The sequence below is a fragment of the Rhodnius prolixus genome, unplaced genomic scaffold (genome assembly GCF_049639745.1).
Source record: "Rhodnius prolixus isolate KJV_2025 unplaced genomic scaffold, Rpr scaffold_15, whole genome shotgun sequence".
NCBI classification, from domain to species: domain Eukaryota; kingdom Metazoa; phylum Arthropoda; class Insecta; order Hemiptera; family Reduviidae; genus Rhodnius; species Rhodnius prolixus.
Window position 1 is genome coordinate 7589451 of NW_027411605.1, and position 26839 is coordinate 7616289.

General features: G+C 33.4%; 2 protein-coding genes across 6 annotated transcripts in view; both read right to left on the reverse strand.

Annotated features, from left to right (window-relative positions):
• LOC141455036 (dnaJ homolog subfamily B member 12) overlaps positions 1–26839 on the reverse strand; it is a 42516-nt gene that overhangs the window by 2794 nt on the left and 12883 nt on the right. For all 4 annotated transcript variants that reach the window (XR_012459110.1, XM_074129861.1, XM_074129860.1 and 1 more), the window contains 7 exons: positions 26684–26776; positions 23890–23956; positions 23033–23178; positions 21742–21870; positions 17900–18030; positions 13034–13146; positions 8638–8801 (listed from right to left, as the gene is read on the reverse strand). Coding sequence is in view for 3 of the 4 variants with exons in the window: in XM_074129861.1 (XP_073985962.1) it covers positions 8638–8801; positions 13034–13146; positions 17900–18030; positions 21742–21870; positions 23033–23178; positions 23890–23956; positions 26684–26776 (843 nt within the window). In the remaining variant the exon portion in view is untranslated. The remainder of the gene's footprint in view (positions 1–8637; positions 8802–13033; positions 13147–17899; positions 18031–21741; positions 21871–23032; positions 23179–23889; positions 23957–26683; positions 26777–26839) is intronic.
• Positions 383–8631, reverse strand: LOC141455031 (uncharacterized). 2 transcript variants are annotated; one of them, XM_074129845.1, is made up of 3 exons: positions 5161–8631; positions 4835–5082; positions 383–4761 (listed from the first exon to the last, which is right to left on the reverse strand). In XM_074129845.1, the coding sequence occupies exon 3, from the start codon at positions 4596–4598 to the stop codon at positions 1455–1457; it is 3144 nt and encodes a 1047-aa protein (XP_073985946.1). In that variant the 5' UTR covers positions 4599–4761; positions 4835–5082; positions 5161–8631; the 3' UTR covers positions 383–1454. The 2 variants fall into 2 exon arrangements, with proteins under 2 accessions (XP_073985946.1, XP_073985945.1); XM_074129844.1 differs by having other exon boundaries at positions 4835–8631.

Below are 26839 nucleotides of genomic sequence, written 5' to 3' on the forward strand. Positions count from 1 at the left end.
AATACACCTTGACCTTGTGCCTGCTAAATCAAGGACATATTCTGTGTACATCTATTAGCACATATTTAAGAATATTAGTATAATGGGGTTATGATTAAGTAATAAAAAACAAAATTTGTACCTTTTTGTTTTTAATCTTATAGAACTATTATTATTTAGCTCATCTTATCCAGTTTATTTGTACATCATCATCATCATCATCATCATTGTAACACCTCAATAAAAAGCGAACGCATCTTTTTATATGGCATGAAAAATGGGTGATTATAATAAAAACAAAAATGTTTTAAATATATACATGTTTTATTTCATCTGGTTTACAAGTCAATATATACAACGCTATTTATGTAAAACTAAAATTATTTACCTTTTTAGACAAAAACACTTCGATGTAATTACAATGGTAAAGTTTATCTAATTTGCTAATAATATTAAAACATAAACTAGAGATATGACAGCATTTGCACGTATCAGGGCCCTCTACACATTTCGGAGTGGACCAAACACAATTCAAATAGTGAAAGTCTTTATAATCGCTTTTTTGCACAAATGTCTGAGATAATGTTTCTAATTCCTGTAGTTTAACGTATAATAGCATAAAATCAAGGGCATTCTCCTTACTATTTGTTAAGCTGGAGAAATCCTGTTGAAATTGGTGATAGAAAGGGTGTGACATGACAAGCTTCCATTCTTCCATTTTGTTACCTTTTTAAATAACGATCGTAATACAACTGAACACACTTGTGGTGTAGGTGGGCTAACTATGGGTGGGGGCGATGGTCCACACTAAATAGTGGGGTTGTAATGCAATTAAAGCACCAAAATAGTTTGTCACAAATAATACTGGATAGAAGAAGATTACCATTGTTTGTGCACATGGTGGTGCAGTAAGAATGCCAGAAAATGCCGGTAGGAGGCGGTGTGAGCAAGTTACAACATTGAACACAAAAATTATAATTGGAATTGCTATCGGTCAATAATATGTCTTTATTAGTAATATTATGGGAAAGAATGTTAAGTTTTTTATAATAATACATTTTAATAGTTATTCTAATCGATTTAAAATGTTGTAAACATAAAGAAGTATTATCTGGAAAACAATACGATATAGCAATATAATCTGACACAGACATGCGTTTACCAGCATTGAATTCGATATTTTCAAAAAAATACAAATCGATAAAACATTGTTTATAAGTATCTATACAATAATAGGAGTATTCATCGATTAATTTACATTTAATAGTTTTGGGTATTTCCAATAGGGAAATATCACTTCTTCTATTTATAGACTTACATATTTCAATCATACTTATATCTAACAGTGAAATTGGTTGGAAATACCTCTCATCATCACATGTAAAGCGTAAACATAGATTGGCTAAAGTGTGCATGTTGTTGTTGTTATGTGTCTAGCCGATAGTGACCAAACGGAAGCGTGTTTATGCCATCGCCTAAAATAAAAGTTTATCATCAAGCGAGGATAAACTCATTTTATTGCAATCAAAGGTGAATAGTTGATGTTTTTTAGACAGTATAGTTTTAAACGAGGAATATAGAACACAATCTCTATTATGTAAGATATTTAAATAGTCAGAAAATGTGATCTTATTAACGGCACTCCGTTTGATACCTTTCACCTTCTTTATAATTCCTCGTTTAAATATTCTAAGGCTATACATTTTCGGCCTTAATGTAACCACCTCTTCAATAGGATCACCACCAGTCTCATCGGAAAATTTGCCCAACACCTTCTTATTGTGATTTGAGAAACATTTGTGTGTAGGCGGGTAGTTGGAAGTGTCAAAGTGTGCTTTTAATACTATTAGGTCCTCATAGACATCGGCGGTTTCAATTTTATAAAGATATGAGTCTGTGTCGGAATAGAGGAGGGTTAATGATTTAGGAGTATAGTGTTTTAACATGACCTGGTAAACCTCTAGAATATACCCAATGTTGCCATCATCCGGAATGGTGGTTATGTCGATGGTTTGTCCTACTTCGACCCAGTCAAACCCACCAATCGGGAGGTACTGTAACATTGAAAACCCGTAGAGATTGTTAACATCTATGTAAAGAATATAGTTTGTTGGTTGTGTAGGATCATAGCTAGATATGTAGGGATTATTGGCTTTAGCATATCTTGTAACACAGGAAGTGATGCCGCCTCTAATCCCCGATTCGATCATGAGCAGTTTGTCATAATCCGTTAGAAGATCCAATTTAACTTTTGTACACTTTAAACATGCATCAAATGCCAGGCCAGGTGTTGTAAAATACCAACTAGGATCAATGTAGTAGATAGACTCACAAACCTGTCGAAATTGTTCAAATATGTCGCTTAAGAGAATTATGTCAGTTGTCAGATACAATTCTGTGTACTCCCGAAGTGTGTTCATGTGGAATGAAGACCAAACCTTTTGTGCGTGCTGGTAATCACTATCGGATATGGGCTCATCGGTTAAATCATTATAGAAATAGCGTTTAGCTGGTAAGGCTCGTTCATCCATTCTCTCCATACCCGTCATATAGGCGTATGGAAAAACGCCCTTTCTAAGTAGTAACCGTCTCTGGTCATTGTCGGGAAATTGTTTCTCCATTTGTGGGTATTCCGTCAAGTTATTTATAAGATGTTCCAAAGTATCCGGTAGAAACCGGTATGTATCCAAAAAGCGAAGCCATATGGATGAGCAATCGGAAAACTTTTTCGAAAAACTTATATACTTCTCTTCGGAATTTGGTATTACCCACACATCTCCCGGATCAACGCCTAAAGACAATATAATCGGATGAGCATCATATCCGCTAAGGTTATGCATGTAGACTGGAATAAAATTCGGCAATTGTACTTTGAGATTGCAGCAATTATGGGCCACGCAGATGAAGTCACCCGTAAGGTGATCATGGTGGTGAACTCTCTTCTCTAACCCGTTGAACGCCTGTTCACAAATGCCACAATGTGTGGCATTAGCAAAATCCTCCTGTTGTTGGTGGGATAGTGCGTTCATTGGAATGATCACCTTATATAGGGCTTCCACATCTTTAACAACGGAATGTAAATATTCCATAAATTGCTGGACCGCATCATCGCCCGTATATAGGAAAATGTCTTTTTGATAGCTGGCTAGCGTAGAGACCACCTTAGCCCCCACACTGCAAACCTGGTGTTTATGTGTTTGTCTAGACCATGATGTGGATGAACATCCGGGTGCGCTATGTACGGGTAAAAGTAGGCACTCAAAGTCTGCATAGATAACTATGGGTATGTGTTGTTTATGGTGGTAGTTTGTAAACTGTAATTGTGCATTTTCCGTGGGCATCCGAATGTGACATGGTTTGTGTTGATTACAGAAAAGTTGATGGGCGGCTAATCGTTCCTCGGCTGTTTTCCCATCCACTGTTCTATAATCACGAGTGAATGATTTGAAGCATCGTTTACACATAACAACACCACCATGATGGTCACTAAGTTGGGGAGATATAAGCCGTGAGAGATTTTTTATTAAGCAATAATGAGAGGTATTTAAATCACGGAGAAATAAAAGGTCAAAGTGTTCTACAGCCGCTAAATTCGAACTAATCATCAGAGGAAAAACCTGCTTCTCCTTCTCGGTTAGAGAATAAACATTTACCGATACATTATTATCTTTCTCAAACCTAAGTATATCCTTTAAAGGTGTGGGAAAGGAAATATTATCGAAATTGTAATAGTGATTAAGTTTTCTATACATGGTTATACGGTGGGGTTTCTCCAGTTGACGAGATAGAATGGCGTATTTAAAGCAGTAATCGTCAGTATTACATATATTGACAATTGCTTCTTTATTGGCTATTTTCTTTGGTAAAGGAATGTACGCTCTTCCACCTAACGGGCGATATTTAGTCAATCGGAGGACAAGGGAATCTACGGAATGTAATTTCCAACCTGATCCACTAGTTTCAAATTCCTGTAGTTCGCGCAAAAGTTTTGCAAAACTTCTTTGAAGGTAGTGAATTAGGTTGGTGCTAGCGTCGATAATCTCTATCGAGGTTTTAAAATTTGCATCCGTATATTGTTCAAGATCAGAATTCCTATATCGACTATAAACACATTCTAGGAAGATGGATGATTTAAAGGTCAATAGATCTTCTCTGGCTTTAAGTAAATACTTTAATAGTACCCCGTGTTTATCTTGTAAAAATAGCACAGGGTCTTTTATATTATTAGTATTTTTAATGCATATATTCTGAGCTGATCTATTTAAAGCGGCAATCACCACATCATCCTGTAAAGGAACGGATAATAGGCGATATTTCTTTTGATTTTGCACATTCCCTCCTCTAGTCCTAACTGGGGTTGTTGTTGTTGTATCATCGTCACATGCAGTACAATCTGAAGAGACATGGTTTAATAATGACACCAAATTGGGTAATATACTAGCACAGTTTGGACATTTCCTGGGTGAACATGTCAAAACATGTGTCTTTAAGGTGAGCAAAGTGTGGAATATACTACCACATTTGGGGCATTTCTTTGGCGAACATGTCGCAACATGTCTCTTTAAATCGTACGGTCTGGAGAAACTTTTCCCACATTTAACACAGGCCGGATTAGACATAATGAACTTACAAAATAAAACTATTCTTTGGTCGCCTTCTTCTTCTTCTGCTTCTTCTTCGCCGGTTCCTCCTCCTCCTGTTGTTGTTTGGATGCTTCGAATGCTATCATGTAACACTTGCTTGTCTTGCTTATCCCCTTGTAGATAAGGGACAAATCACCATCTTAAAAGAAAAATTATTTTAACTACATAGGTAAGAAAAAAGTAAAAATAAATAAAAAAGTATTTTTAAATACCCATATAATGTTGTATATCCTGATCTGTGATAGAGGATGTATAACGCCTCGGTAAAAAAATCCAAGACGTTGTATCATCAATATCCCGTATCTGGACCACAATCGCAGGACCAAATTTGGTTTTCTCCACTCTAGCAAAAGAGGAGATCAAATAAGGTCTATCAACCTCTAATTCTGATACCTTTTTGTAAGTTCGGTTGTGGCTTGTTGAAGGATGTTGCAATTTTTTTAACAGTTCATCGCTCATTCTAGAAAAAATGTTTTTTGTTTTTGAAAAAAAAAAAAAGTTAAAAAGCAAAAATAAAAAAAATGTCAAACTTAATTACCTGGTTCTTAAATGATGAAAAAATCAAATGATGTACTGCATGTAGTAATACATAAGAGCTACTGGATAAACCCCCACAACTATTCACCGATTCACCGATTTTATATACTGCGCACGAGAGAGAGGGAGAGAAATATGGGACGCATGAAGGTAACACAACCAATTACAAACTTAAGGAAAATTAAAAAAAAAAGCGCGCGAGAAAGACGGCGTCATAGATCTTATTGCAATAGAGATAGCCTTCAGTATGTCGCAGGATGACACATTGCACCTTCTAACTGACCATGGTAATAGTTATCATTAAATTAAACTTATAATAATTATTGTACACTCTTTTTTTTTTTTCTATGTATGATTGACAGTTGTAAGATATCTATTTCTAAATATTTTTGGTATTATGTAGCTGTTTATATAATTAACGAGTGTGTTGTTTTTCCTTATGCGATAATAATTTTTTTAATGTCCAATACACTTGATAACACCCTCAATTAGTGTGTCAAGTTTGTGTGAATCACCCAACATACCCGCGCTGTTTGTGTGTCACTCCGCAAGATTTTAGATTGCTATGCCATCCACGAAGCAGTTTCAACGACCCCCTCTCCTCCAATTGAATTCCGAAGATTGTTGTGTTTACCCGAAGTCCTTCCAATATTTTAATAAATATTTATCATCTTAACCAAAAAGCACATGTACTAATTTATCTAAAACAAATTCTTTTAATGCCACATCCAAAGGAATAAGGAGAGTAGGGATCTATTACAAATAACGCAAATTAGTGTAGTAAATGCACATTTATTAATACATATACATTTAACTACAGATACTACACTTTGATCTTAGCCAAGAAGCGAATGCCTAAACTTTGTTTCAACGCATTAAGGAAATTTGTCAGCTTAGATAAAAAACACTGCACTAGAAATTGGTTCACCCAGCTGCGTCAATGGTTTTCTATTGTAGGTGAATACGATTTAATTTATTGTAATGATTTAGATTATGTCAAAAGGGCAATGCCAAACATATTGGAAAAATGGACCAACCATGTACTTAGTTTGGATGTTCAGCGAGCGGTCAATTCCAGTTACAGTTATATTTATAGAGATATAAGTGGCTTGGGGATGTCAGAGGAGTATCTAAAATATAATTGCGCAATTGATAAATTACGAGTAATTAGTCAATTAAGAGTGTCCAGCAATAAGGTTATTAAAATATGGTTTAGAAAAGGTGGATTTCATGCAATAAATATTTTTTCTATTCTATTCTACATTTAACTACAAAACTTTATTGTAATAATCGTTTTACAACATCTTTTATTATAATATTATTTTACATGTTCTCTCTCTCTCTCTAATGTTACACGCAAAATACCACTATTTCCTTATTCCTACTGGGCGTATGTTTAAAGGTATCTACTTTAATTTTTATTCTGTATCTTAAATCCACATCCGCCAATTCCCTTTCCAGCCAGTAATTCGAGCAGTAGAACCTATTTATATTTTCGAACTGTAATATATATCGTCGATTCTTCCTGCATACAACTTCCTTAATACCAGAAATTATCAATTCTGTCCCTTCGGCGATTTCTTCTTAACGGCTACAATCGCGAAAGTTAATATGTTCTTTATTAATGTTAATGTTCTTGATATGATTCACGTCTTCTTGTGTAAAAGGAATATTCTCCATATTTCTCCATACATCTGTGTAAAAGTTTACTTTTTCTATCTTGGAGAAGGTGTGGCCATGATACGTTGTAAGACCATTTGTCACAAACGTTACAAACGTTTCTTCGGTAGGTAGACTAATTAAATCCATTCCGTTGTACGGAATAATAACGTATCCCTCTTTATTAAGTTCTTCTTTATTGTTGTATACATTAATAAACATATTTTTATGCCAGCCTTTTAAGTAATAAACCTTTCCATCTTTTTCGGCCAATACCCCCACATACGTATATTTACCTTTATTATTAACGGTAAATGCAGACACCTTATACTCCGCATTCGGATGTAAATTCTTCCAATGGGTGTAAAAATAGTCTTCTAATCTTTCCCTTAACTGGTTTATCTTTTCTTCTTTCTCTAGAAGTTGTTTATATTGTTCCTTTATTGCTGCCTTCTTTTCCAAATAATCTGTTTTCCTTATTTTAACATCTAATTCTTCCAGTTCTTGTTTTCGTTACCTTGTCGATGTTACGTATGCTGGCGACAGTGGCTCTATTTCTTTAATAGTACATGTGTGCAGTCTGTTAGTATTATTTAACGATGTAGACAACAACAACAACACCATAATCTTACGGGAACACGCGTGCATGCTGTTTCCCCCCTCAAAGTTAAAGTTTAAATTAAGTATTATTTCATTTGTTAACTAACATAAACTGCTTCTTTTTTTTTTTTTGTATAATTGATGTGGTGGTAAGTAATAAGTCACATTATTCTTGTCTTATGAAGAACAATACATTGACGCATTTCCTGTCAGTGAAGCCGTTATTCCCCAACCTTACTCCAGATAACACATTATTATTAATATTATTTAATCATTTTACAAATTTTACAACAGTACATAGGATGTGCTCACCTTTAATGAGAGAGAGGTGGATGTACACAGGATATGTCCTTGATTTAGCAGGCACAAGGTCAAGGTGTATTAATAATAATGTACACAAAAAGATCGGTTTGTGTGGTATGATCCTTGTTTTAAAAAAAATGGATAAGGACAGATGCGCGCTCCTCGTGCATGCATTTTTTATTACATATTATGTCTGTCTCTCTCTCTCTCTCTCTCACTCTAGCATAAAAGGGGGGGGAGGGGTATACCTTGTGCCGTAGGACTTGCGTTCCTTGTTACGTAGGAGGAAAATACCTCTATTAATTTGCGTCATCGTGACGTATTGTGTCGTCAATATGACGTCACACCCCTAACCCCTCGTTCATATGGACCATAAAATTAGGATGAGGGGTATGGCTTGTGACGTCATGATGACGCGTTGCGCGGTCGTCGATCCCGACGCAGAAAAACGTACTCGTATGCCCAAATTTATACTACTGAAGAACTTTCGGAGATTTAAGATTTTGAATAAACGAACATTTACATTTTTATTTATACGGATAGATTTAAGCGCTATTTAAATAAAAAAGAATTGAAAAATATGTGTAATATTAAGGTATAAATTAAACGTTCAAAACTGGAGATAATTTGCCTCTACTTTTGATTCAAAGAATATCTACTTTCTCACTAACCTAAAGCACTCAAACTTAAGAGCAACCCATTAGAACTAGATCTAAAAATAACATAAAATCCGGAAAATTCGTTCCGTTCCGCAAAAATTTCGTTTGAAATCTATTTCGGTAGTGACTGAAGTGTAATAATAGCTGAATCTTGCAAGTGTTCGGTTTTTGGATAATCTATTCAAAATCTCCAAAACAGAAAACTGACAAATATAATAGATAACTTTGTCTAGATTAGATAAAAAGATATAACTTACTGTACGTCTTTTCACGATAACAAGAATTACGCAGATTTGCAACGTACTCCTCCTCTACGGATGCATCCAATCGTCGAATACTTCCTTGATAGGTGGTATGGAAATTTTCTTTAACATAGTATGGAATTTTCAGCACCAATGTGTGACGTAATACAGGAAATTTACTGAAAATACCAAAAATCCCTGCAATTTGTTTACACAGATTAGGGGGAAATGAATTATTACTACATATACATAGTGTATATATTATATGGTATGTGTACTATAATTTAAGGAAGGGATCGAGAAAGACATCTTATACAAATTGGCACATGAGTTAGAACACAATTCAATTTTGAGGACAAATTTTGCAAAATTCTTAATTCATAATAAAATCAACAATAATTGCAGGCCGGCACAGCACAAAGAAAATGGCTTTATATATATATATATATATATGAGTTCCCTCCTCCCCCATTATCTGAAACGTGTCATTACTGGTGACGAGTCTTGGGTGTTTGAGTACGATCCAGAAACCAAGCGCCAGAGCATGGAGTGGCACACTTCAACCTCTCCAAGGCCCAAAAAAGCAAGTTTGGCGAAGTCGAAGATCAAGTGCATGCTGAATTGTTTTATCGATATTCACGGAATCGTCCACAAAGAGTTTCTACCTCAAGCTCAAACGGTCAATCAACACTTTTACCGAGAGGTTCTTGAAAAACTTCGAAAAAGGGTCATTCGTGTGAGACCAAACATCAAGAACAAGTGGGTGTTGCATCACGATAACGCTCCTTGCCACACAGCAATTTCAATTCCACAGCGTTTATAAACGAGTTTTTGGCCAGTAAAAACATTCCTGTGGCTCCTCAGCCTCCTTATTCGCCTGACTTGAGTCGTTGTGCCTGTTTTCTCTTCCCGAAGTTGAAAAATCACCTCAAGGGAACCCATTTTGGGACAGTCGAAAACATTCAAACGGCTGTAACCGACCTGGCTATTCCAGTATCGGAGTTCGAGCATTGCTATGAGGAGTGGAAGAAACGTCTCCAGCGCTGTGTGGCTTCAGAAGGAAGTTATTTTGAAGGTGACAATATAGAATTGTAATTCTTTTTGAATAAAAAAATTTAAAAAAATCAGTCTCATTACTTAATTTACAGACCTCATATATATATATATATATATATATATATATATATATAAAATTTACCTCATTTAAAAAATTGCATAACTGTAGCAAATAATTTAAATCAACGAATAATTATTACGATTCCATAAATCTAAACAATTATTTTAATGCACAGCCAATACGAATATGTACGATCTAATCACATTTTCAACGGATATTTAAAAATTATTTTTAATTATTATTTCAATTTTAAAATTAAAATTTGCATTATACAATAGACCCTCTAGAGACGCAATCACACGGTAGTCTTTCAAGCTGACCCCCTTAGAATTTAAAGGTAAACTTTAAAAACTTTTTAAACTTTAAACTTTACACACGGTGAATCTAAATTTTTATTTGAATCACATGATAGGAGAAGATTATTTCTGCCATTTTCTAACGTGGAAAAATGACACTAGGGAAAAGCTGTATCATTAAACTACACTTTTTAATGCTTCAAAAGATAGAATGTCTCTGGAGAGACACTGGGTCTGCACTGTCACATAATCACAAATCACAATGCTCAGTTTGGGGAACGGTACTTAAAGCCAAGCAGATTGTGTTATTTGATGAGACTACTGACTAACATACTGGCTTTAGTACAGTAATTCCTCGACATTCGCGAGGATTGTTTTCAATTCGCGAATTTTGGGAACTACATATATTTAATGATAAAGAGGGGGTGGGTTATGTTCTTGAGTACAAAAAAAAAGAATAGTTGAACTATTTTTAAATAGTAATTTTTATAGCTGTATATTTACACGTGAACAAAATTATGTTAAATAAATGATTAATTATTTAATAAATAAATAATAATCAAAATTACATATTTAAAAAAATAATAATAAAATGTAATTTTACATACGGTTTTAGGTAACTACGTATCTACTACGTCCATATTTTTTGATAGTACGTGTATGTATTTAAAAAAAGCTGTTTACATTAAAAAAAAATTGTTTGTGTTTTTGTGATAAAATGATCCAAACTAGCAGGTATCAACAGGTCAGTCAAAAACAGATTAAGAAAAATAATAAATGTACAAAGCATTACAAGTTTTTTGTACCATAAATTTTGGGATTTACTTTACTGTAAATTCGCGAATATTCGAAACGCGAATGTAGAAAACAGACATATTTATCAATTCACGAATAACTGATACTCGCGACCTCAAAATCACGAATGTCGAGGGATTGCTGCATATGAAAACAGCGTACTTAGCGCTGTTACACACCTACAAATCTAGACTGTGATGAAGTCAGTAATAATCAAATAAAATTAAAATAAATTTAAAACCAATTAGAACAATAACTACTACGCAGGTGAGCACCTCAAAAGAAGCTTAGACTCTACATATATTACACGGTTCGTGAATGAGTTTCTTTTTAGGATCTCAGCAGGCCTAAAAAATTATTTTCTAATACCTACTAAAAAAAAAGCATTATTGTTCTAAAACAAGTAATTTAATTTGTGGAAGTAATGACAAAAGAACAATATCATCTACCATTTAGGTGTGAAATTTTTAGTCATTTTGTTAGAAAAACATGCAAAAAAAAAAGTATTTTTCTTAGGGCATAATAGACAACTTGTGTGTTTGTATGTCTGAAGGGAGTTAAAAAAAAAACACAACTGTGCGGAAGGTAGGTAAATATATAAATTATAGTCAACCCTCCTATAACGCGGTGAGTGCGTACCGCGTTATATGGAAACCGCGCTATAAGAAACTCGGATTTAACTGTACAAACCAGGCTAATTCGTAGCGCGTTGTATGGAAACCATCTACCGCGTTGTATGGAAACCGCGCTATAAGAAACTCAGAATTAGTACAAATCACATCATTCGTACCGCGTTATATGGAGACCAAAAATACAAAAGACAAGATAAATTATAAATTATTTTTATTGAATTGAAGAGTTCATATAAGGAAATGATAAAAAAAATGAAACAAAAACTAACCTAAAAAACTGTTTTTCAACAAAAAAAAAGAAAGACTTTTGTAAAATTATCTACACTCATCCTCGCTGTCAAATATGAGTCGCCTAACTCGTCTTCTTTTAACGTCTAAAATGTCTTCCTCACTTCGTTCATCTTCACATTGGTTTTCGATTGTAGCTTTTTTTTCTAACTCCACTAAAACCGCTCTATATAGGGAGCTAAGCAATTTCTTAACTCTCTTTTAAACTTTGCGCTGCGCACCGTTGAATGATCGGTTTGAATGAAATGAAGTTCTAATTCTTTAGCCAAATTTAGCCCTTTTTTCACATCTTTTAAATCAAGATTGGTCAGCCTGGTCAGCAGTCAGGAAAAAATTAGACAGAGCGCACGTATCTAATTGACTAACTACCCCTAAATTAATTTTTAACCCGAATGTTGGGACAATTAGATATTATTTTGTATGCTATTTAAGCTGTATTTTTAGTTACTTTATATAAGACAATTAAGTGAAGGATACTTCTTTTATGTTAGTAGGCTTGTATATTTTTTCTTTTTTGTTTTGGTCAACGTAATTGTTCACCCTAAAGGCCTAGTTATTGCTAACCTTTTATTGTGATGGTTATCTGGTTCCTTGCTGGTCAACACTACCATTAGTAGTGTTACAACTTAAAGTATTGTGTAATGTTGTCCAATTATAAACCACAAATAAACCGTTTGAGTGCCACGGAGCGATTTTGCGCTTCTTCGCTGACGCTAGAACAGTGCCAGCAACAAAATTTTACAAACAATTGGTCACCAACGAAACGTATTGTGAAAGAGCTCTGAGACGACTGAAACCGATGTCGTAAATGGCTAAGAGATAAGCTTGAATGTTTATATAAACATATCCAGTTAAAATCTTTCATTGGGTGCACGGAAAGAACTGATGGGACGTTATTGAACGGAAACCGCGCTGTAAGAGTACCGCGTTATAGGAGGGCTGTCGCAATTTCAGCTCCGCGTTATATGGAAGCCGCGTTCTGAGAGTACCGCGTTATAGGAGGGTTGACTGTATATACTAAGACCCCAGTAGTATGACAACTGCCATATTCAATTGAGGAAGATCAATATTTACAAAGTAATGATACAAATTTATTTTTATGATTGATTGTCACATTAATTATTTTTATTATTTTCTATTATAATAAAAACTTACAAGTAGCTAAGTAGAAAATTATTCAAAATAAATCATTATGGGGCACAGCAAATAATTTATTTTTAAAAAAAAGTGTCAATAACCTCTTCATTTGGAACGTCCATTCTAAAACTAATTATAAGAATTACCTATTTTGCGTTAGACTGTAGATGGGATCTGAAACCAACAGAGAACTCATCATGGAGAGAGCGATCAATATCAGAACTGGCAACATTTGCATCAGTACGCTATAATTATTAGGCTGGAAAAAGAAGAGAGAACATTCAATTTAGTAAAATGTATTGTTTTGTGTAAATAAATATTGAGAACTCCAAAGAATAGAATCTCTGTCAACACGCGTATTACTCTCTTATTCCGGAGAATAGTCATTGAATTTCCTCAAAACATAGAATTAGAACCATAAACTTATGGATTCAACATTCAAGGAAAAAATGTTTTATTTACTCCCGCTAAAAACACAACTATGGCAAAGGGTTTGATACATATACATGTAAAAATTCAATAGAAAATGATCAAGTTTAAAATAAAGTAAAAAATAAACTTTCCTTCAACTTTCCAGATTCTTCATATATATCTATAAAATATAAATATTGAAAAAAGTGTCATGTCCTAAAAATTACTTCTTTTTTTTAAAGTCATTAATTAAAAAAGCAATTTGCTGAATCTCAGCTAGAGGCAGTAATTGCTACTCGAACGCGCTAGGACTATCATTAGTTTTTGGTCTCTTCAGGACTTGCAATATTCTTTTGGCCAGTAATATTCAGGCATTGATTGAGTTGGTCACATTTAGGAGTGGGCGCTCGACTGGAACCTTTGGCGCTACTTTTTTCCCTTACTGCCCGGAGTTTTTTCTCTTCTAACTCGCACAACTTGGAGTGCCTCTATTTTCCATGATATCTTCATACAACAGTTTTTCAGAATATTTAACATCAAATTAGTATTAATTATATTAAAAATGTGAAAATACTGTAACTGTTATCAGAAATTATTTCCAATCTGTAGAGCATTAAATTTTCACTTCAGACTTCTTTCTGCAACAGTTTTATTTGAATATTTTGAAAGTATATATTCACTTTTGTAATTCACTGCTACTTTTTCAAGACCTTAATTTCAAGGTTCAGCAATCAATTTTGATATTTGATTTACTCAGTATAAATATTTAATTTCTTCAGATTTTATTTTTATTATTATCATCAGTTTTAATTTTCAATTAATTGCCTCTAGAATTTTCTCCATCTCTTTAATGAGTCAACAATAAACAGAAGTTAAATTAGAGACTTAATTCAGGAGAAAAAAAAAGGAAGATGAAAAATTAAGCAAAAATAATTAAAGTGTAGATGTAAACAAAATACAAATAGATAAGTAATACTAAGTAAACAAACAGATCTAGTTTTGTAGTAGGAAATTGATAAGAAATAAATTTTTATCATTTACTGTTTAAGGGTCAGAGCCAGGTTGGGGAAATCAACAAGCAAAATTTATCCTCTTTCAGACAAATCATCTAAATTTTAAAAATTCGACTTGATATAACAGAAAAACAGTTTGATAAAATTTTCTAAAAAATTTTCCTATTACATGGACTACCGAACTCCTACACCAAACTTTGTGGCTAAAAAAGAACTAAAAAAATGTTTTTAAAAAAGTTTATTTGAGACATATTCTCTCGTTCACTCGTAACTGATTATCTTTAAATTTGGAAATTAAGTCCCACAATTAATTAAAATATGATATTATTTATTATTACCAGATGGTAAGACAGCAAAATATAAAGAATGGTATTTCCGATACCATCCTCAGTAACTGACTGAATGTCAGTTACATAAAATTACTGGATTATAAAAAACAATATCATGAGGGACGCCAGCTACAAATTTTCGAGTAAACTTTCAAAAATGACCACCCATAATAAGATACTTTCTTATTCTCTCTTAATTAAAAAATTGTTAATAAATTATGTTAAATTGTTGATATCGAATTTTCTCCGGAAAATCTGTTTTGAGGTCTTTGATTCCGAAAAAGTGGTCCAAACTAATTCTCTCTCTCTCTCCTCCTCTCTCTCTCTCAGAGTTTGGCAGAAAGAGCGAGAGAAGGAATAAGAGAACTGTGTGCTCAGTATGCGCTGTTATGACTTGTACTATCTTAATTGCCATTTCAGTGTAATGTATGGACTTATCATCACACACTAAGAAATTTAATATTCCTAACCCAAATTTCAAATTTTGAAGAAAATTGGCTGCTGAATGTAAGTGCAATTTTACTAAATCAATTTTTTAGATAATGGTACTTTTAAAATGAACTGGTATAATGAAGTGTGACTGGTACTAGCTTTTAGAAGAAATTGTAAGTTTCAACATTTAATTACCTAAACTATGGTAATAGAGTGTTCACACAAGATTGCTTTTTTTTACAAAATAGAAAGATCAGAAAATACAACAGATAAAATCGGTGTTCGCTCAGCAAATCAAACAACTACTGCACTTTTGACATTACAACTGCTGAATTAATTACTGACAGAGGAAAGAAAGGAGGGAGGAGATAACGTTTTCGAATGATAAGAATGCAAAATCCACACGCCAAAGCATTAAAACATTTTAGCCTCGTAGCGAAGCTAAAAGACATCTATTAATTGAAGAGGTAAGGTAACTACCTCCTCCAACGGCCTCATTTCCAAACCAACAGGAGAAAGTCTGCAACTTCTGTTGGCCGTTCTTCAGTGAGGCTAGCAAACGGGACTTCTCAGTTATAATAAATATATATGTACTCCTTAACAAAAACTTACAGTTTAAAATGTTAAGTATAAGGGTTGATTAAACGCCAAAAGGTACACAAATCAGCGAGTACCCAACATTTCATTAATACTTCATTAATAGTTAAGTAATTCTACTGCATTAATTTTCATTAATAAGTTATTTTTTAGAATTTATTAGATGTCACAGACCCTTATGCTGGCCATTTTCGTCTACAAAACATATGTTCAAGTAGCACTGTAGATTGACTGTAATATCTAGTTATTTATAATAATCAAACTATTAATTACAGGTTAAAAAGAAAAACGTTATAAAAAATTTAAAAAAAATTATGAGGCTAAAAAATTCAAAACTTTTTTTTATAAAAAACTTACATCAATGATTTTGTTTATTTTATTTATTTATTTTTTTTTTTAAATAAAAATCGTCGGTTTAAGTTCATTCTTCGAATAAAGTAATTGTTATTTTATGTAGGAGTCAAACGTTTATAATAATAGGTAATAATTATCTGGCTTTATCGCAAATAATATAGTTTTCTTCAATTACATTCTCAATCTAGGTATTCATCCCACAATGTTGTATATATGTAATATAAAGTAAATAAGATATGCATATTTTTAGGACAGCTAATTATTCCAGTATTTTACTATAAGTAAAATTAGGGGGACTAAATTAAATTACAATTGAGAAACAATAATTGTTGTTGAATAATCTACTTGTTATAACTGTGTGTTATTTGTGCTCACGAATATTTCGGTAAGACGAATTCAAGACAGTAGCCGACTCTAACTTTGTCTTTACTTTAACATGCATGTACATATACGATATGTGATTTATCATAATTATAACAAAAAAATATTATAAATGAAGTGGCCAGCATAAGGGTCTGTGACATCTAATAAATTCTAAAAAATAACTTATTAATGAAAATTAATGCAGTAGAATTACTTAACTATTAATGAAGTATTAATGAAATGTTGGGTACTCGCTGATTTGTGTACCTTTTGGCGTTTAATCAACCCTTATACTTAACATTTTAAACTGTAAGTTTTTGTTAAGGAGATTTTTGTACCTTTTGGATAGATTTTCCTTTTTGTCTTTTTTACAAAGTTACATATCTTCAAAGATCTTTTAATCGAACGACAATTCATTGATTTAAATCGGTTCACTCATTGATAATTTAAATGATTGCAGTACTTCCTCTTAGTAGGTGCAAGAGCATCAGCAACGTAGAGGAGCTTTAACCACTTATTCGAGCTGAATTTTATCAAAATCGGACTAAGCGTTATAGAAATATTGGTAATAATAGTTTTAGAAAGGGCCTTATTTGGGTGGGGCAAACTCCCCTCCTTATGAGGCACGGCGTCGAGACTTTTAAAGTGCAAATCTGTACAAAATTTCGATTCGAATGACCCTTCATTCATGCAAATCGGTTCACGTGTCGATAATTTGCAACGATTGCTATACTTCCCCTTAACAAGTGTAAGAGCAGATCGTCGCTTTAATGTTACGTAGGGGAGCCCTAACCCTATCATCCTACCAAATTTTATCAAAATCGGGCCAAGATTTACAGAGTAATTAGTAATAATAATTTTGGAGGGGGCTTACATAAAGGGGGCTAACTCCTCTCCCATTCGATGTACAGCGACGAGACCCCCAAAAGGCACATCTACATAAAATTCCGAATCGAATGACACCTCATTCATGAAAATCGGTTCACGCGTTTAGGCGCTACGCAGTTTACAAAAAAGGTAACAACAACAACAACAACAACAACAACAACAACAACAACAACAAGAACAAGAACATTTTTTGAAAAAGCCGTTTTTGCTCATTTTTGGCAACTTTTTTCTCGAAACCTATTAGATCTGGGTTGTTGCAAAAAAATTACAGTTATAAAGGAGGGTTTGCCCTATAATTTAAAGAAAATTTGGGAATTTTATCTTTTATAGAAAAAGAGAAAAAAATTGTCAAAGTTGGGTGTTTTTCAACGTTACGCTTTTTCGTGCAGTTTTTGATGATCAACCCTTATACAACTGTCCTACCGGACCGTTTTAATAATGGATTCGATTCTCAGTCTAGATCTTCGATGAAGAATTTATTTAATGGTTAATACGAGAAATTTTGTAGTAATAAATTAGTTATAGTTTATTAAATCTGATAGTTGCCTCTATCCATGACACCTGATTTGGTAGTTGGATATTAATCATTGCTTCGCTTTTTTTTTTACATAATTTAAAACCTTACTTCTCTGTGAGTCTGTTGGGTATGTTGATCTGCCCGTCGCCATTGATTGCCTCGCCTAACATAGAAATTTCCAGAAGTAGGGAATCCTCCTCCAAAGAACATATTGAATAATTCTTCTGCAGTGACGTCAGCTGTTTGGAGAACATAAATTCATACAAAAATAAATTTAAATATTTAAACTTTTTGACAGAGCATTTCTCATTAAAAATTAATGCCAGTGGAAAATGCTAACATAAAAATATACTACCGAAGTAGTATGGCGAGAGATGCAGAAAGAACCGCTTAGGCCTAAAAGGATCTGGGATGGTCCTGTATTAATTTATTGATTAATAAATCAAAGATTGAACAAGGAATTATACTGGCTCTCAGATGTTTAGTAACCAAGTCAGAAAGAGCTAAATATTAAGTTACAAAAAAAATACATATATATAAGGCGCCACCCACGGTAGCCGAGCGGTTAGAGTAGAGACCTGCAAAGCTAATATGTATTGTGGTACTGGGTCTACCCCTTGGATTTTATTTAATGTTTAAGTATTATAAAGTATCCGTCCACGATACTTAATTGGTAGTTGGACGTAAAGCTAGCCTGAAAAAATAGACATATATACAGGGTGACCAGAGTTATATGCTCCACCCACTTTTTTTTTAACGGCGGGAAATTTTGAAAAAATAGAAAACACGTATTTAATCATTTTTAGTCTAGTTTCTTTTCAGTGACTGACCATTTTTTTTAAACCCCTGTATCTCGAGATACAACATTTTTTTTTTTTGCATATTTTTATAGTATTTGAGTTCCTAAAAAAATTTTTTTGAAATCGGTTAGGTTTTTCAAAAGTTATGGTAATTTAAAACATGAAAAATAAATTTCAGTTTATTGTCAAAATTGCGTTATTTTTGTTAAAGAATCTGTTCAAACTGGGTACAATCAACGGATAGGCGAGCCAAAACTCTGGACTCCCACGCTTTGCTTGTAGCAGCACTTATGGTGGCGAAGTCAAGATCTAGCAAGGCTAGATAAATTAAGGAATAAGTTTGACCCTTCACATGAAAGATATTGATCACTTCCAACTTCTTTGGTAATTAAACGCAACTCTCCCAAAATTACCAAATAATTATTAAACCTTATTGTTCGTAACAGATGTAAAATTAATTTTTAGCCATTTTGTGTATGCTTGCGAACATCTCAAACTCTTAACATTTGATTTTTCTTAGAAAAATCACTCGGAAAACGACTTATTTCCCGATAATAAGAAAAATATTAGCTTTACTGCCTTGACAATATTTTTAATAGAAAGGGGATGAAAAAATACATAAAAATGACATATCGCGTGCTCTTCTTTTTCTTTGATAAAAAGTTAAAAAATTGAAATATGATTATTTAATACCAGATTTTGAAATGGCCTAGTACCTTTAATTTTAAAGATATCGAATTGCGATTTCTGGTTTCTTTCATAAATTTTTATACTCTTTAAAAGTGTGTGTGTATATTAAAAAGGGGGATCATCTGCGAACCCTCACTTTTGGTCGCGCGTGAGCCGCGTAAGCGGGCAGGAATCTAAAATCAAGTGGGTTCCTATTTGAAAAGAAAGTTAGTATCTCTAACTTGCATATCTGCAGCAGAATTTCGTTTTTTATAATATTATTAGATACTACTCAAAAAATAAAGGAAGTTACGATTTGAACTTTTTTTCCATCATCAATAATTACCAAGAAAAAGGAAGTGGACAACACCGGTAAATTTTGCCGGTCCATAAAATAAAAGAAAAAAAATCTTGAATTTCCTCCGCCAATGCACTCATATGAGCCAAAAAAGTAAGTCGGCGCTCTTGATCCTCTTCACGGAACCCCTGAACAATGTGGTTCCTAAATGGCTTCATTTGATAGTGCCGGAGTATTTCCCACTTGACAGTTTTACTAATTCCTAGAGCTCTAGCCGCATTTCGAACTGAAATGTTAGGATTCTCTTACACATAGAGTAATACATCAAGCTCAGTATCGAAATTACGAACATTCCTATTGTTTGGCCCTTGGCGAATCACACTACCGAACAAGCGAAACGTTGTAACAATACGAACAATTTTTCCGGCTTGGGTGTTTTCTTAGAGAAAATCTCTCCTGGTAAACCCTAGCCGCTGTTTGAGCTTGACGACGACATTCAACAAACGTCGTACATATCAGTTTTTTCGTTTTTAGAATATGGACGGTTCATCTTGCCGGAACGAATGGAAGTTTAAGGTAGCCTGAAAGTAATTTTAAAAACAAGGCATTGTTTACAACTTATCGTATTAAAACACTAAACAAGAGAGCATTTGTGTAAACATTCATCTTGCATTTTTGTTTTTGTTCTTTGGACATACCCTTTTGCTTTAACTTTAACAAAAACTTACAGTTTAAAAAGATAGGTATAAGGGATGATTAAACGCCAAAACGTACACATTTTGTCTATTTTGCAAAGTTACATATCTGCTTTACAGATTTGATTTTTTAAAATTTGGAATAAGCAATTCTATCATTATTACCTGATAAGGTGTCAAGTCGGAACCGCAACTACTACTGGAAAGATCTTTTTAAAGAGCGATTATAGTTGGGGTCCCTAAACCATCCTCAATAACAATTTTTTTGAGAAAGCGTTTTGAATAAAATAGGAAGGTATTTGCACGTAAATAGCAAAATTAAATTGCGATTTCAGTATTTCCTTTTAAGAGGAGTAAGAAAAATAAACTCTTTACTTCTCCCTAAAAGGCAAACAGGCAAAGATTTTGAATCGAACGAAAATTCATTGGTGTAAATCGGTTCACTCATTGACAATTTTAACGATTGCAGTACTTCCTCTTAGTAGGTGTAAGAGCATGATGGCACTTCACAGCCACGTAGAGGAGCTTTAATCACTTCTTCGTGCTAAATTTTATCAAAATCGGACTAAGCGTTATAGAAATATTGGTAATAACAGTTTTAAGGGAAGGGATTAGCTATGAGGTTAGCATACTGGACTCCCACGCGGAGGTCCCGGGTTCGAATCCAGCAGCTGACCCTTAGATTTTCTCTTCCTAGGAGCTTCTTACAGCTCACTGTCCGGTGATGGACAGTGTTGTCTGTAAAGAGAGAACACTGTCCGGAGGCCGGCAGTGCACTGGAAAAAGCTCCGGGCGCTAATAACCTCAGCTGTTGATGCGCCAAAAAAACAAAAAAAAAAAAATAAAAAATAAAAAAAAAAAAATAACAGTTTTAGAAAGGGCCTTATTTGGGTAGGGCAAATTCCCCTCCTTATGAGGCATAACGTCGAGACTTTTAAAGTGCAAATCTGTACAAAATTTCAATTCGAATGACACTTTATTCTTAAAAATCGGTTCACGTGTCGATAATTTGAAACGATTGCTATATTTTCCCTTAACAAGTGTAAGAGCAGATCATCCTACCAAATTTTATCAAAATCGGGCCAAGATTTACAGAGTAATTAGTAACAATAATTTTGGAGGGGGCCTTACATAAAGGGGGCTAACTCCTCTCCCATTCGATGTACAGCGTCGAGACCCCCAAAAGGCACATCTACATAAAATTCTGAATCGAATTACACCTCATTCACGCGTTTAGGCGCTACGCAGTTTACAAAAAAAGGTAACAACAACAAAAAACCAATTTTTGAAAAAGCCGTTTTTGCTCATTTTCAGCAACTTTTTTCTCAAAATCTATTAGATCTAGGTTGTTGCAAAAAAATTGTCAAAGTTGGGTGTTTTTCAACGTTACTCTTTTTCGTGCAGTTTTTGACGATCAACCTTTATACAACTGTCCTACCTGACAGTTTTAGTAGATAGATAAATAGATGAAAGGGAAAATTCACTTACATTCAAAACCTCTAGTATAACTCTCTGAACGATGTTGATTATGTCGCATTCTTTCTTCATCAGAACCAAACATATCATACTGTTTCCTTTTTTCTGCGTCAGTTAATACCGCCACAGCGTTCCCTATAGCTAAACAAAAAATCAACAATATATTTTTGAAAGACAGTAAAATCTGTCATAGAAGAAAAATTGGTGATTAAGGAATATAAGGACAAAGCTTAGCTAAATCGTTTGAAAAAACAGGAGATTAATTCATAGATGCCGCATGGCACTTAAGCAAAAGAATCGCGGGAACACTCGCACCACTTTCTTTTATGGCAATTCTTGAGACTCTAATTTATGCACTTTCTCCAACTCTGAATTTTAAAACATATAATATTATTAGCATTATCTAGTATGGCATGGAATACTATATATTACTATTAATCATTAAGGAAATCTATCCCAACTGTCTTCAGTATACCTTAACAAAATAATTCAAATATCAGTATAGATCTACATTTATTAAACGTTTACATGAGGTTTAGAGTCAAAAAAGTACGCATTTTTGAATAAATCGGAGAAAAGTGAAATATCTAATCAGTAAATAGTTGGTTCGAATCATTTATTCCGAGTTGTTGAATATCCTTCAAAATGTTGAACATCCTAAGAAACATATTTGTCCCTTTAAAATAATATATAAAATCACAGGAGTATACTTTAGATGGTACATAAGAAAAAACTCTATCCACCTTCAATTTCAGGATTAACTTGTTTTAAGTAAGGGAGTAAATAAAAAGAATTAGGGAGGCGAAGATTGCAACAAGAATGTTAACTCCCTGAATAATGAATATCCAGTTTAAGGGAGTTCAAGATTCATTAACAATACTAAAAAGAAACTTCCTTATTTCAATGCTATCAGATTTCTCCTTTCTCAAGTCGATGAATGCACTTGACCTTCAGAAATCAAGAAAACGATGAAGATACCATTAGAAATTGAATTTTGAAAGAAGACTATGTTTTCAATAAGAAATAAGGAAAAAATGAGATTTAGAGGCCATATCTGCAAGGCTTGTTAAAGATAAGATGGTGCATAAGGATGATTCGCAGACGAGAAATGCTAAAGGGGGAGATGAATGGTCAACATATAAAAACGGATGAAATGAGGGACACAACTGTGAACGCTGAATGGAATGAGTCAGGTGAAACCGGCCAAATTAACTTTAAATGCATTTATCTAAACTTTTCCAAATAACTTATTCCCGAAGAGAAATTAAAATTTAAAAACAAAATGTAAAAAAAAGGAAAATACCTTTAAAAGCTTCAGCAGAACCCGGAGCTCTATTTTTATCCGGATGTAAATTCAAAGCAAGTTTTTTGTATGCTTTTTTGATTTCACCATCTGTGGCCTCTTTAGACACTCCAAGGATTTCGTAGTAATCCTTGCATTTCTTAACCCTGGAAAAAAAAAATTATTATATTTATAATTGTATTGAATAACATATATATCTATACACATATATATATATTAAAATTCTTTATAAGGAGTTGCAAACCATTCTAACAAGAAACAGTATTATTTTTTACGTCTGCATAAACCATTCTAACAAGAAACAGTATTATTTTTTACGTCTGCATAAACCATTCTAACAAGAAACAGTATTATTTTTTACGTCTGCATAAACAAGTTCTATCAGTAAAACGTTATCAACAATGATTGGTTAGTTTAGTTTTTATAAAACTTAATTCTGAAAATATTTAGTCAGATAATTAACTTCGGCCAAAGAAGATATTTTATATATGTAATGTTTAAACAGCGGGAAATTTCGAAAAAATAAAAAACACGTATTTAATCATTTTTAGTCTAGTTTATTTTTAGTGATTGACCCATTTTTTTAAATCCTGTACCTCGAGATATAGCATCCAACTTTGCTTTTTCAAATGGAACGTTATATTTTTTTTGCATATTTTTATAGAATTTGAGTTTCTAAAAAAACCAAAATATATATATATATATACCTTAACAAAAACTGTTTTAAAAGTTAAGTATAAGGGTTGATTAAACGCCAAAAGGACACAAATCAGGTGTACCTTTCGGCATTTAACCTTATGCTTAACTTTTTAAACAGTAAGTTTTTGTTAAGGAGTTTATTATATGCACTCACTGACCTTTTTACAGCTTCCAGTTGTTCGGGGGTATAATCCATCTCTACAGAAACTTTCTCCTTTCTCCGACCTGCGACAAGAAAATAGATCAAAAACTTACCTCACTTTCTTTGATCACAAAAATTAATACTTCTGACAAATTATCTTGGAATCACCTAAACAGTTATATAGAGTCGAACTTAAAAATTGAGCTGAACGGGTAAAAATGATTGCAACGCCCTCTCCTCTCATTTCTTCTGCATTCGAAATACTATTTGAAGGCATAACTCACCCAAGCTGTAATAATTGGCTATATGTAGCCATTACTTTTTATCTAGTGGTAACACTCCAAAACATTAGACTGTTAGTCACTCTCTTTTCTTGAGAGGAGATCACGAGGCCACTGTCTTTTAAAGAGTTCTAGAAGAAAGATTTTGAGCCAGAGGATAGGATTTATATGAGATTGCAGGCTGAAGTGGAGTTTTCTGTATCATGTTTTAGCAACTTGCGTGACAAAAAAAATGTTAAGGTCAGCGTTTATAGTCAGGTTGGAGACACAAAATGGAACGTTTACAATAGTTCGAAGTATTTTAGATTGTAGCGACTTGAATCCTTAGGAGATTGGAGCGTTTGGTTTAACTCCACAGCTCTATTCCATACGCCTAGATGGGTTCAAAATAGAAGTATAAATCAACCTTTTGTTGTCCAGAGAGAGTTTTGATCAATTGTCTGTCTTTTAGCGTCTGTTTAGTTCTGTTCTTTAAAGTCTAGTGTGGGGTTTTTTAAAATTCAAATACAAAAAAGCCAAAATTATCAGCAGTGCTTATGTAACATTTTATACTTACAGACAATTACATCTTTCGACCATAGATCACCTGGTAAAGGTAACGCCGATAGAACACCATAGAGAATGTTTTTCTCAGGGCAAGCAATTTTTAATTAGAGAAGCTGGCAACGATGTACCAACTTCAAAGGATATCGAAGGAGAATAGAGATGAAAAGATACTGATCAAATAAAAAAATGACATATAAATGGAGAAGGCATAAATCATGTAATGGGACACTCGGTCTATATGTCATGAACTTAAAGAAGTAGAATATTAAAGAAATTAAAAGTAGAATCAAGTATTAAAATATCTCAGAATCAAGTGCCTGGCACAAAGCGTAGTAAAGTGGCCTGCAATCGATCGAGTTATCGAACACATAATATTTTCGGGCCAAATGTGCCAACCATTTCTGAATGACCGGCCAAAAAAAAATATCACCTTTGGGGCTATTGTCAAGCCAAATTGAAAAGATTCTAAAAGACTATGTTGGATCACTGAAAGGTCCATTGAGAAATAATTACAGAGATACCTCCTGAAGGCATCAATAAACATTTTGAAGTCTATAATTTTCTATCTGATGTGATTTCGTCCAGGTATCACAGTAATAAGTGAGAGAAAATGGCACCCAATTTAACCATTTAAAAGCTCAGAATTTGTGATTTTAATCAGGAATCATATAGAATAAATATTATTGAAAGAACAATTTATGGTTGTTTCTATTTGTAGAATAAAAGATGGATAATGTATTACCACGATTCCGAGTTTGAAGAAATTTCCGGAACCGGAACCTTTTCTGATCGGTATTCTCTTATATTTTTAGATTTAATTATTTCTTATCCCACATAAGAGAGCTTTTGTGCAGATTTTAAGTTTTCTATAGAAGTACCGTCTCCTGAATACGAAAAAGTTTTCAGGTTTTCACAAACAGTCTTCCTTTATGAATACAAACAAAAAACGGAAAATCGTTTGTTTAAATTTGATAGTTTAGGTGCCATCGAGGGACTTGAGAATAAGCTTTAGGAGAGGTCAGCTAAATGAAAGTGTCATTTTATTGTTTTTGCTGCTTCTTTTTTCAGTACTCATTTTTCTAGAAAACGGCTCCAACGAGTTTCTTGAAACTTGGTAAGCTCAAAGCTTTCATATAAATGTACAATTTTTAATGTTAACTTTTCTCAGAAACATCCTGTTCAAGGACATCCTTCTAAAGTATTTAATGCAACCAAGGTCTTATTGCCTTCTACAATAATAATAATAATATAAATGCAATTTGAAAATAAAATTCCAAATCTGTAAAATATCGGCTGACCTAAAGTGCCGTCTCAGAATTTTTTTTTTAGTAATCACTTATTACGCAAATTGAACTCATCTCCTTTAAATTTTGTAAACACAGTTCAAGAGTTGGTAGTTTGTTAGATTTATTTGAATCATTTATACGGGAAAGTTTATTTAAGCAGGGTTCTTATAGAATGGTGAAGTTAGGCCCTACTATAAAGTTCCGTTTAATGTTTAATTTTACGGTACTATATATATTTGAATACACGGGCACACCGAGAGTATCAACTTACTGCGAATGCTGAATAGCTTTTATATTTCTGCAATTTAAGATACTAGTTTTTTTTATTCTTTGCCAATATTCCCAGTTCCGAAAAAATGTAATTTTGTGAACTGAGCTACGAAAAAGTCGGGCATACATCCAACATTTTCCCTTGTTCAAGGAGATTTCAGGCGAGGACGATTTTTTTTTTAAATTTGTCCCCATCGCAATACTTTTTTTTCAGGCATAAAATCCAAACAAAAATTTAAATTAACATCGCACGTAACATTAACACTGCAAATTTCCAATTTCTAAATTATATTTAGAAATAAAGAATAAAGCGATAATAATTAAAATGCTACCAATGAACGTTAACACTGCAAATAATAACGGCTAGTTGTAATAGCGAATCATTGTTCGTTTTACAGTAAATGTAATTAGTTCCAAAATTGATTACCTGAACTACAACTCCTTCTTCTAGTAGTATCTTCTGATTTCGTACCAGCAGAACCAGTAGCTGATTTTAAACATCGCAATTTGTCAAGTAAATCTGTAATCCAAACAACTTTTATTTTAACACCAAAACAAACCCTTATAACACAACACAAGCAAT

Coding starts and splice junctions, on each gene's coding strand:
- LOC141455031 (XM_074129845.1), bottom strand. CDS start 4,598: ATGTCTAATCCGGCCTGTGTTAAATGTGGGAAAAGTTTCTCCAGACCG.